We start from the raw sequence: 12,863 nt of genomic DNA, 5'->3' as shown, positions 1-12,863 counted from the left end.
TTCCAGCGTTGTCCTGTACCTGTGACTTCAAGCAAATCCCCAGAGACACTTCTGTTTGACTTCTGACTTGTGTCTCAAGTAGAGGCAACAGTCTCACTCATTCTGTCCCCTAGAAGACCAGAAAATACAGGGGACATGTTCCTGGAGAGCAGTGGTTGCACTACACCATTTATCCCAGTGCTGAATCCTTGGATATTGGAGAGGTTTATCCTATATACTCACACTACCCTCAGCTGTTATATTCCTGTCTGTAGGGACTTTGTATATTGAAGACCTTTCCCAATCACTGGAACATCCTTCGAGACTGAGTGTGAAGGGGCAGCCTTGAATGGCACAGACCTTTAGGTCATCAGCACCACAGCCTCACTCCCCACCTCTTATCCCGAAGAACAGGGAGAGCTGGGATCCTGACTGTGCTACTTCTCTTGCCTTCTGATTTGCACCATCCCTGAGCGGCAGCGGACTTGCTCGTCACGGGTCTGTGATGGCAGTCCAGTGCATCTCACCTTACTGCCTGTATGTGGGGCAGAGCACTGAGAGACAAGGCCTTGGTGTAATTCCCCTCCCTTCAGAGAGCAGGCAAGAAGGTTCAGTCCTGTGCTGGAGTCTCAGAGTACTTATGGTTATGGGGGCTGCTCTGTTTTCCTCTGCTAGTGTGTCTTTCACCTCTGTCCTCTCTCAGTCCTACTCTCCATACTGTGCCCCCAGAGGGAGCACAGGGGCTCATCAGGTGCTTAAGACTTGCAGGTCCCCTGCATGGCTCTAGCTCTAGGGAACATGGAGACCAGTGACACACGAGCATCACAGCTGCATGTATCACTGCTTCTGATATGCAAATTGGTCCGTCTCCTTTTGAGCAAAACCCTGTGCTTCAAAGCCAAGGTCTGGGACCTGCAGGGTGTTACTTTTCACGCTCAGGTGGAAGAAAGAGGACTCTGGTGTGACAATACAGTCTGGGTGGAGGTACTGAGAATAGGGGAAACATCTGCAAGTCATTGTAGATTCCATTAATAATTTCTCCTTCCTTGTAATGGTCTGTAGTACTGGTGTGTGTGAGGAGCCGGACCCACCAGGCCCCATGAAGGGACCTAGAAACACTTATGGTTTGTGCCTGGTCTCCAATGCTCACTGGCACAGGCAATTGTGGCTGATGTGTCTTTGGCCCTTTTGGTGGCCAAGAGCAAGTGCTGGCAGCCCACAGTCATCCTGAGCCCTGCCATCACGGCCACACTATTGGCACAGCCCCAGACCACGGCCCATGCACCAGCCTAGGGAGCTGCTTTGCTTCCTCAGCTGTAATGACAGCCCAAGCTGGAGGGAAGGGCTGAAAAGGGTGGGTCAGCTGAAGGGTCCGTGGGGCTTATGATGGTATGGTTAGAGCAGAAACAACAACCCCACCCTAATCCCTGTGACACCTCCCCCTCTATAAATGGGGCAGATGGATAACCCCCTTCCTCTCCCTGTTACCCCTCTTTTCTTCCCTCCCAGAGGTCACCTTCAGCAGGGAGGCAGTCTGCCCCCAGGACCAGAGACAGGGGGAAGGGGCGGAGCGTCACGCTTAGCCCCGTAATGCCTGGCAGCCCACTCCGGCTGCTCAGCGCAGGCTGAACCCAGCCCAGAGGCTGCAGCAGGGGAAGCGAGGCAGTCCACGGCCGGCCGCCAGTGCTGCGCTGCTGGAGAAGGTGAGGGGCTTGGTACAGACGGGGAGGGAGTGTGGGAAGAGAAGTTACAGCTGTGGCAGGATGAAGGAGACTGGACAGAAACATAAAAGGGCACCCAACCCTCACAAACTGATTTTGGAGACTCCGGCGTAGCTTGCCGGCACAACGCGGAGTGCACCCATTTCCCAAATCTGGTTGATGGTGAGCTCGTTAGCTGGCTCTGCCCTGAAAGGTTGCTTTGGGTCCGGTTGTGTCCAGTGGGATGATGCCCCAGTGCTGGCTCGTTAGCTGGGAGGAGGGTGTGATGTGGCTTGGTTCATGCAAGATTGCTGCCGATCTCTGTCCGAGGAAGCTGCTGCATGGAGACTGTGGTATACTGCTTGCTGGGGAGAGGCTTATGGGGCTGTCTCCAGGGAGGCTGCTAGGTGTTTCTGACCAAGAAGACCAATATACATTTCTGCGAAGGGGGCAGTTGTGTGGTTCTCCGCAGTGAGATTAAGAACTAGCCTGCTGACCAGTTTTAGAAAGAACCTCATAAATCTATCAGCAATAAGGCCAGAAGCAACCACTGCGATAATCTATTCTGATTCCTTGCGTGTATTAAACGTGGTTTGCACTAGAGTGGACATTTTAGGGAAAAAAAAGCACCATTCTTGAGGTAAAAGTTCCAGAGATGGAAGGATATTCTTCCATACAGTTTGATGAGATTTTTAGGGACAGATATCCTTTTTCACAAAATCTGCACCACAGCTGAGGTCTGAAATTGCCTCATTTCATCTTCAGCTATTGGTTTTATTGTAATGCTTTTACTTAATTGGGAGAGCCCTCTTTAGTGAAATTCTAGTACCCACAAAGGTACGTACAGATGATAGAGTCGCTTCTTCACTATCTATTTGATAAGTTAACAAGACTGCTCCCCTGGAAGTTTCCCCCGCAATTGTCGGCCCTGTTGTCATTCTCATGATTCTTCGGTTCTTTTTCCGTCAAACTGCAGACACCAGCGTTAGCTTGCTGAACTGTGGTCTTACTGATAACATTAAAAAGATAGAAACATCCAATAGCTAGTTCTGTTGACCTATCAGTTGGCCTCCAGAAGAGTTCAGGAAATTTACCCTAGAGAAGCCAGGATTTCACTTCAGTATATTTTTAACATTCAAAAAACATCATTAAAAAGTAGACAAAGAAGAATGCAAAGCAGAACAAATGGAAGGAATGCATTTCTAATAAAAATACAAAATCCACTGGTGCACGATATTCTCAATTCTAGTGCAGAAGTCATTAGCAGGTGGCCAGCTCTTCAGAAATACAGCTTTCCTAACTCAGCTGATTTTCAGAGATTAAATTTCAGGCTGTCTCGGGGCATCTGTGTTCAGTGAATGCATCAGTGAACTAGAGTTCACTGTAAGAGGCACATCATCTCAGAACAGATCTCTTCTGTTGTTATAATCTATCTTAGTCTCTGTAAAGCTGAATGGCTGTATCTATCTTTTTGTTTACAGTGAAGCGTATTTTCTTAATTCAGCAGCTGGATAATGCTAGTTTGCCTCTCACTGCTGACGTTCCCTGCATCTCATGCTTTCTGGGCATTCTTCTGAGCAGAGTGAATGCAAAAGTCGAATTTGCAACATCAGTAACCCTTATACCGTTACTCTCTCAGACTTCTATCCGTGTCATTAAGACGAGTATCTGTATTGCTGTAGGTTATTTCTAGTGCAATTCGGTATCATCCCATGTACTAAGGCCTGCAAAGGAAGTAAGGCTATACCAGACCTACATTTCTGGGTTTACACAGTGACCATTTTATCTAGAAAGCAGCATGAAGAACTTAGATTTGTCTGATCAATATGACATTTCATTTTTTTTCTGTCACTCAATGCCAGACTAAACTCCTGGCTTCTTTGGTCGTTTGAAACACTTTTGTATGCGTGTATGTACACGCACTACTTTTATCAAGCAATGCATTATCTACCCAAACCCAATTTGTGTCATTTGCAAACATTTTCTGGATGATTTCAGTGCTTTCTTTTAGACCATGGACAAAGGTAAAACTATTGTAACAGAGTCAAGATTTCACAAAATTAATTGTGTAGGGTGTGGACACCAATAAAATACAATAATTTCCACTATACTGGGCTTACTTTAAATCCATTTAAAATGTGTGGCTTATTGATTTTGACCAATGCCAGGATGAATTTGTGCAGATAGCTTTCAGGAAACGATCAGTGAATAGGACGTTTCTGGCAGGTGCTGCACGAACCTGCCAGACTGAGCTGGCAATACCATCCTGAGGACCGCTCTGAACTCCCACCAATGATTTAGAGGTTGATGGGAAACCACCACAGGTAGGATCTTTACACAGCCCCTAGACAGAAATGGTCTGATAACAACAGAGGCACCAAGTGATCTGAATTACTTGATACACTAAGTCCATCTGAGCAAAATGTGCTTTATTAAAGGTGGTGCAAAACTATTCAGATAGAAACAAAGCAGGCAACACCCAGAAAAGGATGTGAAGAGGAAGTGGAGTTTTCCTTAAAAAAAACCCTAGTAATTTGGAAGAAGTCTGGAGTCATAGTGGATGTGTAAGAGAGTGCAGCTTCTCAGTGTGGTCCTTCTGCAAAAAGACATCTTGGGGCTACAATACAAGGCAGAGGGTAATTCTAGCTGAATGCATCACAGGAGGCATTCCCCCAGGAGCAGTCAGTGTTTTAACATTGAAGACATAGAAAATGGTGAGGCTTCAGAGAAGAACCATAAAAAAAATCTGAGAACTGGACAGAAGGTTGTTTGCAGGCATTTAACCAATAAGAAAACTGAGAGGTGTCTTATTCAGGGAGCATGGAGGAGTTTATTCAAAATGTGACTACAATTTCTGGCAGCATCCTGCCTGTTTTTAAACTAACTGATGTGAGCACTACAGAAGCACAGTGTGCCAGCAGGTTTGTGAAGCCTAAGTAAACTGTTGGTTAAATATATAGCCTAAGTAAAGTATTGCTTAAATACATAGCCTAAGTTTCAGGCTGTACCCTGCTAGTTTTATTCAACCTAAGTAGCTTAAAATATGTTCTTGTAGGCTGTGGTGGTACCTCTGTCCACAGTCCATATAAACCCTGTGAGAGTCAGGAGAAATACAGTAGGCATTAAAACTTCCTTTCTCTAGCCAAGAAACTTCAGCAGCAGATTAGGTTAAGATATCATATTTTTAAATCTGATATTAAAATCAGATTAAGATATCCTATAAATATGTAATAGCAAGAATGTTAACACTGTCTTTTATAGTTAACCAACACTGCATGACTTTTCCTAAGAGGTGCCCCAAATGTTGTTGGGGCTTTTTTTGGATTAAAAATCTGTAAAAGGTCAGACAAGAAAATGGACGTTACATACCATATGCTCAAGGCCATTTTTAATGGAGCATCTCTGATATGAGGAGAGGCTGAGACAGCTGAAACTCTTCAGCTTAGAAAAGAGAAGACTCAGAGGGGATCTTATCAGTGTATATAAACACCCGATGAGAGGGAATGAAGAAAAAGGAGCCAAACTCTTCTCAGTAGCACTCATTGACAGGACGAGAGGCAAACTGCACAAATTATAACACAAGGAGTTCCATCTAAACACAGGAAAATGCTTTTTCTTATTTTTTTTTTTTTACTGTGAAGGTGTGAAACAACTTGCTGGGTTGCCCAGAGAGATTGTGGAGTCTTCATCTGTGGAGATATTAAAAATCTGACAACCTGACTGGGCACCTTCCTAGATAACCTGCTTCAGCTGCCACTGCTTGAGCAAGGGGAATTGTATTAGATGATCTCAAGAGGTCCCTTCCAGCCTAAACACCTCTGTGATTCTGTCATCTGTCATCTGTCCTTGTTATATAGTGATTACACTGTCTTTGGCTCTTGACATGTATGAAGTTATTTTCTGGGCCAAATATATTAATCATTTGGGTTGAATAACCAGAATAACATTACCTGGACTAAGACACTGTATCTCCATAGGCTAGCACCTCCTCAGCTCCTCAGGAAGCTGGGAAGCATCTCCCAGTGGTGGAAAGGATGTGAATTTCTTGCTGCTGTAATTAGAGACTGTTCTGGGGAATTAGGGTTTCTCACATGTTGACAGCCTGGAAACAGGACCTCTAGCAGGGATGAAGCACAGGAAGGATAGTGGAGGAAAGAACAGTTCTGAAAAGGATCCTGCCAGCTGCCTTCAATACAGCACAGCCAAATGGTGAGTGCATCCTGGCCAGGGCTCTGGTAGCCTCCTCCCCAGTGTTTGTCACTCTGCAGAGGGCAAATGACATGCTAGAAGGTAACAGAGGTAGGTGCAGAGCACCCAGGCACACTCTATTCAGCGGTGACCCAATTTTGGCCTTCACTTAGCTTCCTAGCTAATGGCAGTGGTATTTCAGAGAAAGACCTGACAACTTTGGTTATTTCCTGAAGTATGGGCTGTGTCCTGTAATCAGATTCCTCAAGGGCAGTAAGGACCAAAGCCTGCAAACTGTTCTGGAGTGACTGCAGCTGGGGCTTCCTTCATATGGAGGCTGATCGACCCACAGGGTTGTCACTGTCCCTCAGGACACTCTACCCATATCCTCTGGTTGATCCATTTTTCCAAGCTGGCTATTTCACTTTGATGCTCTACTCTGTACTCAGAATATCTGCCCTCCCATGCCAGTAGGGCCATGCATGGAAGTAAGGATCCTTGCTACCTATATTGCAGTTCACTTGAAATGTGGATTGGAGGGACACAAGAGTTTTTTGATTTTTTTTTATTGCAGAAGCTTATGGACTCAAATGTTTTGACTCCCAAAGCTGGAGTAAGAACCAAAAATATACAAAGAAGCATATTCTCCCATTCACAAAAGCAAGTTTTCACACAGTAAATCAAAGTAATGAATCATATAAAAAACAGAATAAATGAATCATATAATAAATAATTCAGTACAAATAAAACCAGATTATTAAATAGATATTTGAAAATTATATCATTAATGAATAATACATTAAGTGGCTGCAACGAGAAGATTTTAACCTTTGGGTTAGACAGCACTAACAGGTGGCCAGCCTACAAGGGAAGAAATTTTAGCTAACTCAAGTTTGAGAAATTAAGTTATCTGAGAACATCGTGAACGATTTGCCGACAAGAACTTGTATATGACCATAAATTTGACGTAGGAGAAACGCTATCTTACAAAAGTGGTCCTTTGATATTTTTTTCACAAATTTAAATCTAATGTGTTCTGCACAAGACAAGCAGACATCTCTCCTGTTGTTCCACCCCGTTTAGTGTGGCTTTAGCCTATCTAATATCACGGGGAGGTTGATGTCTTTCAAATGCCTCTTACATTTTAAGATTCTCCCCTATATTCCTAGCTAGGACTCTTTAAAAGGCTTTTTCAGCTATTTGTTTTAACACCTAAATGTGGCACCACCAGTTTGGAAGTGTCAGCAACAGAGTGGGTCCATTTGCGGGTTCTGCGATGCCCTTGCTGTGTGGAATTTCACAAGCTGTGCTGGCTGGTCAGCAAAGAGGAGGACATCAAAGCAAAACCTCTAAAATACTTTCCAGACCATCTTTCCCTGTGAGTTTCTCCCCAGCCTTCCATTAATCACCTCCCATGCACACACTTGTTCATTGTTGAACTCCCTACAGACTATGAGCTTTGACTGCTGTTGTCTCTCACACCAAACCAAAGCCTTTGCAGAAAAGAAGTGCCAATTACTTGGTACTTCTGAACTGGATAAGACTTAGCAATGCAGTCTAGGAGGGAAGGGAAGGGAGAAGAAGGGGAACTCTCCCACAAGTAGCCCCAGTCTCCTGTACAACTCCAGCCTTTTTGTAGTTTTCCTAGGTTTGTATAATTCTGTTGCTAAATTATGGCATTCTTAAGAATTACCAGATTTAGCAGCACTGGGGGCTGGAAGTTGAAGAAGTTGAAGGGAAAAGGCTTCATTCTTTCTGTTCCCACCCATATTCTTAGGATGCCATCTTCCTTTTTAACAACATAAGGTCCTATTCCCTCCCCCAAAAGGCATCATGTCTGCCAGAATGTTTAATGGAAAGAGATCCTGAGTTTGTAGGTGCAGAGGTGAGCCACTGGTTTTACATTGGAGCTCTGTCTCACTGCACAGTGTTCGAGACACATCCAAGAAATCTGCAACCCTCAGGCTCTTGGGTGGCATCCTGGGCTTCATTAGGTAAAATGCTACCAGCAGGTTGAGGGAAGTGATCCTTCCTCTCTACTCAGCACTAGTGAGGCCAAATCTGGAGTAGTGGATCCAGTTCTGGGCTTCTCAGCAGAAGAGAGATGTGAACACGCTGGAATGAATCTAGTCCATGAAGACGATTAAGATATTGGAGCATCTCTCATACAAAGAGAGCTTAAGAGAGCTGGGACTTGTTTAGCCTCAAGAGGAGAAGGCTCAAGGGGTTCATCTTACCAATGTGCATAAATACCTGTAAAAATGACACAGCCAGAGTATTCATAGTGATATCAAGTGACAGGACAGAGGCAGTGGGCCTGAAACACAGAATTTCAATTTAAGCATAAGAAAAACCTTTTTTACCATAAAGGTAATCACACACTGGGAGAAGTTTACCAGAGCAGTTGTGGAGTCTCCATCCTTGGAGATATTCAGAACTGGACTGGACAGAGTCCTGAGCAACCTGCTTTAGTTAACCTTCCTCTGAGCAGAAGGTTGCACTAGGTGATCTCCAGAGGTGCCTTCTGACCACAACCATCCTGTGACTCTGGTTCTGTGACATTGCTCCAAAGCCAGGAGGGACTCCCAGGCCTGGGGTGCCTGTGTTCAGAGCACAGGGAGGTAGTCAGGAGAGAGTGTTGCCACAGGTGCCTTAAAATGCTGCCTTGTAGCTGGCTGGGGGGACTGAAAAAAGCATTTTTCTGAAACAGGTCTGAAGCAGCTGGCTGTAGCTCAAAAAGCCATTGATGTCCCAGCTTCCTTCCTGCCTAAGTTTCTTGGCTGCACAGATGAGTGACTTTGGGTCAGAAATGTCAGCAGGTGTGTGAGACACTGAGCTCTCTTTGGCTTGCTCAGAGCACACTGCCTCTGACTAGAAATCATTTTTTGTCATGGACTAGCTGTGCCTCTGCCTAAGGAGCAAGTCTGTCTCTGCCGCTGCCTCAAGGACTTTCTTCAATAACCAGTAGGGGTGGGTTTCTGAGTAGCGGGACATGGTCTTGCTGCAGTAGGCTAAGGAGAGCAAGAGGACTTGGTCACGCTTGATAATCTGCGACTCTGTAACTGTTTTGCTTGTTGCCTGACACCTTGGAGCCTAGAATAAGAAGAGGTCTGGGAGGCCAAGCTTTAGTACAGCTGACACAAAAAGGTGATCTACGTCTTTGAAATGAGAGGCCCCAGAGACTACAATTAGAGAAAGTCAAGCATCTGTCTGGAGGCCAGAAAGGATTAGCGGGCTGATGGATGTTGCCTTCCATACAGTGGCCTTTTATACGATGGAGAGCTTTGCCCAGAGGTGTGCTGTATAAAAGCACGAGCTCAACTCTAGCACAGCTGTGAGGGTGCTCAGGCTCCAAGTGGCAGAAATATCCCTTGCCACGACAAAGTTTGCATGTCATGTCTGATCTAGTTTCCTCTGTGCATGTTGTCATGTTCCTAACTCGGGCTGTGGTGTTTCTGCAGCACTCAGCAATGGCCGAAAGCTCAGCTGCAGCTGAGGTAGCAGCAGGGACAGCGGCACCAACTGTGCTAGATGAGCTCCTGGAGATCACAGCTCAGAGCCTGGTGCGCACTGAGGTGGCTGAGCACTATGAAGTTATTCGGGAGCTGGGCAGGGGCAAGTATGGCCACGTGATGCTAGTGACCCACAGGCAGAGAGGTAAGGAACCAACTGCACCTTATGAGGGCCTCCTCTCCATTCACCAGGGCACTTGGTGGGCTGGTGGCTCCTTGGGGCCAGGCACCAGGCATAGTGGGGGGTGTCCAAGGAGACTGGCAGGGCAGGGACCTCCCCAGCCAGGGAGCAGGTGATGCCAGGGGGTGGGACAGAACATGAGGCAGGGTTATGGTAATGAGGCAGGTCCAAGGTCAAGCTTGGACCAATAGGGTTCATAGCTAGGCACTGGCACGGATGTGATATAGCTGGAAACCAGCACTCCCACCACACAGCTCAGGCAGGCAGTGAAGTCCCAAGCCTGAGCTTAAATGGTGCCACAAGGCCTATGGACAGAGGGTGTGAATGGAAGTTCTAGGTGGGGTTGGCCAAGGCTGTTAAGGCCAATGAGGGCCCACAGGGCTCTGGCACTACTCTTCCCCAGTAGTCCCAACACAGACTGATGGACCTACATAGCCTGAATTTCCCTTGCTCTGCCCAGTGCTCCTGTGCACGCACTGACTGGCTCAAAACTCACTGGCTCAAAAATCTGGCTGCAGTGCCTGGTCCCAGATCTGGTGTCTACATGATATAGCCACACGAAGCTTCAGGTCAGAGACCCCTCTGTGGCTGTGTGTGTCTGGACCCATGGCTGCTCAGTGCCCTCTCTGTCTGGCCTTGGTGTGAGTGACTTTCAGGGGAGTCTAACCCACTCTCCCCATCCCCAGGGACTCCTATGGCTCTCAAGCTGCTACCCAAAGCCAGTACCAAGCTGCACACCTTCCTATATGAGTATTGTGTGGCACTCTCCCTCGCCACCCACCCTGCCATCATCGGCATGTTTGGAATTGCCATCGAGTCCAGCCAGTACTATGGCTTCCTCTATGAACCAGCACTGCACAAAGACCTCATCTCTATCATCAAACCCCGGGTGAGTGCTACAAGGCCATGGGGACTGGAACTGCAGTGTTTGGCCCCTGTGCCGGCTGGGTTGGAGGGAGGGAGATAAAGGCAATGCGCTGTGGGTCTCTCTGGGGTCTACAGCATTGAAGTAGCTTCAGGCTTGCAAGATGAGAAATGCAAAGGTCTTCCCCAGTGCAGAGCACACAGGTGATAGCCCTGCTGGCAGGGCTGCTGAGGTGCTCCGTGTGTGCTGTAACGCCTCTCTCCCTGTGCAGGATGGGATCCCTGAGCCAGCTGCTAAGCAGTGTGCCAAGCAGCTCGTGAGCGCGCTGGAGTTCATCCACAGCCGAGGGCTCGTGTATCGTGACGTCAAGCCTGAGAATGTGCTGCTTTTTGATCCCGAGTGTCGACGCATCAAGCTGACTGACTTTGGTCTTACACGGCCCAAGGGTACTAAACTCAAGCTGGTGGCTGGGGTAATCCCCTACACTGCTCCCGAGCTGAGCAACACTGCTGATGCCCAGGGGGTGCCCATCGACACCAGCTTGGATGCCTGGGCCTTCGGTGTGCTGCTTTTCTGCCTGCTGACTGGCTACTTCCCCTGGGAGCAGACCCTGCCAGATGACCCTTTCTTTGAGGACTTTATGCTGTGGCAGGAGACGGGCCTGGAGGAGGACCTGCCCCGCCACTGGAAACGCCTGACGGCTGAGGCTGCCCTGATGCTGCGGAGCTTGCTGGCCCTAGATCCGGCCAAGCGCAGCCCCGTCAGCGGGGCACTGCGCTACGTCGATTGCCCTTGGCGGCTGGAGGATGGGGGCAGCGAGAAAGCTGCGGTGAAGCCCTAGAGCCCACTCCCTATGGAGGGAGGGAAGGTGGGTCTCACCCTGCAAGGGGCTTCCAGCTCTGAGGCACCATGGTGGCCCACATGTGAAAGGCCATGGTGACACAGAGAGCAACTTCTCTACAGTACTGTCCCTGCCGCTATGGAGCCAGGCTCCTTCACCAGCTGGTGGTCCTCATCCATGGCTCAGTGCTGCCCAGTGCCACCTCCTTGTGCTCCCTTGGGGCTTGAAAGCATCTCTTTTTTCCCTGAGAAATGACTGTCTGCCTGTGAAGCACCCACTCGCTTCCTGGCCACAGGGACTCCAGGGTGTTTTCTAGGGACTCAGCACCTGCCTTGTCTCAAAATAGAGCAAAATATGCACTTTTGTGTTTCTGTATGTGGCTCTTTTCCCTCATAATAAAATGCATGTGGGGGGCCTGCTTGCTGTGGGAGAGCAGGGGCAGCCTGTGGCTGTCTCAGCACAACCTGCACAAGGCAAGGGTCACGCTGGGATGCTGCCTGGGTCTCCACCAGGACCCTTGGAGGGTGGCTTCAGGCCAGTGGGGTGGATGTTCTGGGGAGCCCCCAGCATGTGGCTGTGGATGGTAGCTGGGGATTGATAATGGTGTTGAGAAGGTGGCGGGAGCTGTGGAGGTGAGGTGTCAGAGAAAGCCACAGGGAACATTGTAACCTGCCCACTGCCATGCAGGGGCTTTTCTGTGCAGAGGGTTGTTAGCAGCAGGAGTCTTACTGTCAGTTTGCACAAGTGTCACCCTCTAGTTCCTGTCACTCAGGAAAATGGCCTTCTACAAACACTGACAGCCCTGCTGAAGCTCAGTAAACCTCTCTCTCTCCTCAAGTGGCTTAGGTGCAAGTGGAAAAGTGAGCTCACTGCCACAAATGTCCTCATGTATAATTCAGCTGATGCATTGTGCACTGTGAGGGTGGTCAGCCTGAGCATCACTGGGAAAGGCTAACAGAGGAGATGTAACCACAGGTTGCATAAATTTATCTGTACAAATAACCCCAGAAAAATTCCCCTAGTGGTACCTCCCAGCAGTCCTAAACTCCTCACTCCTCATCCTCCCCCAGACTGACTGCTCCCTCCTCACAGAACCAGCCCCACCCCTGCACAAGCCTCCACTACCACTTCTTCCCTGCTACTATTCTCCTGAATCCTTCCGTCCCAAGGAACCATTTACAAGTCTATCCAACACCAGACCAAGCACACCTCCTCCCTTTTACTGCCTTCAGGTCCTAAGAGAATGTTCTTCACGCTCTTTTAGAGCCTGGTTACCCCTCTAGAAGACATTCCATCTCCCATCTCCTATCGCCACTTTAACCCTTCCCAAGCAACACACCTCTCCTAAACCACCAATGCCCTTCTAGGTGCACATTTTAATCCTGGAAAGAGGTAACAAGGAGAGAATTAGGGGTCAGAAGCTCTTACTTTCGTACCTCTTTCCAGTCCTCAGGATTATGCTGTTGGTAATCCCTTCCAGCTCTTAGCCTAATCCTCTTTGTGGAAGCACCTCCAGCTCAGTTTCTATTCTCAGTGCCTTTGTAACTTTGTAACTTTGTAACCACTACCTTTTCTACTACCCATCACCTAGTAAACA

General features: G+C 47.9%; 1 protein-coding gene across 1 annotated transcript; it reads left to right on the top strand.

Moving 5' to 3' along the window:
* The first annotated feature begins 1,609 nt into the window (after positions 1–1,609).
* Positions 1,610–11,625, top strand: LOC104053917 (serine/threonine-protein kinase SBK2). Its single transcript, XM_009515430.2, has 4 exons — positions 1,610–1,682; positions 9,329–9,524; positions 10,247–10,449; positions 10,697–11,625. The coding sequence occupies exons 2-4, from the start codon at positions 9,338–9,340 to the stop codon at positions 11,264–11,266; spliced, it is 960 nt and encodes a 319-aa protein (XP_009513725.1). The 5' UTR covers positions 1,610–1,682; positions 9,329–9,337; the 3' UTR covers positions 11,267–11,625.
* Positions 11,626–12,863: the final 1,238 nt, after the last annotated feature.

This window comes from Phalacrocorax carbo, chromosome 2 (genome assembly GCF_963921805.1).
Source record: "Phalacrocorax carbo chromosome 2, bPhaCar2.1, whole genome shotgun sequence".
NCBI lineage: Eukaryota > Metazoa > Chordata > Aves > Suliformes > Phalacrocoracidae > Phalacrocorax > Phalacrocorax carbo.
This window is presented reverse-complemented; position numbering and strand designations above follow the sequence as displayed.

What these genes read in the sequence shown, in the direction of transcription:
- LOC104053917 (XM_009515430.2), top strand. Translation starts at nt 9,338, where the DNA reads ATGGCCGAAAGCTCAGCTGCAGCTGAGGTAGCAGCAGGGACAGCGGCA. An exon ending in AGTGACCCACAGGCAGAGAG is followed by an intron (nt 9,525 to 10,246) that starts GTAAGGAACCAA and finishes CCCCATCCCCAG; the next exon opens with GGACTCCTATGGCTCTCAAG. An exon ending in TCTCTATCATCAAACCCCGG is followed by an intron (nt 10,450 to 10,696) that starts GTGAGTGCTACA and finishes CTCCCTGTGCAG; the next exon opens with GATGGGATCCCTGAGCCAGC.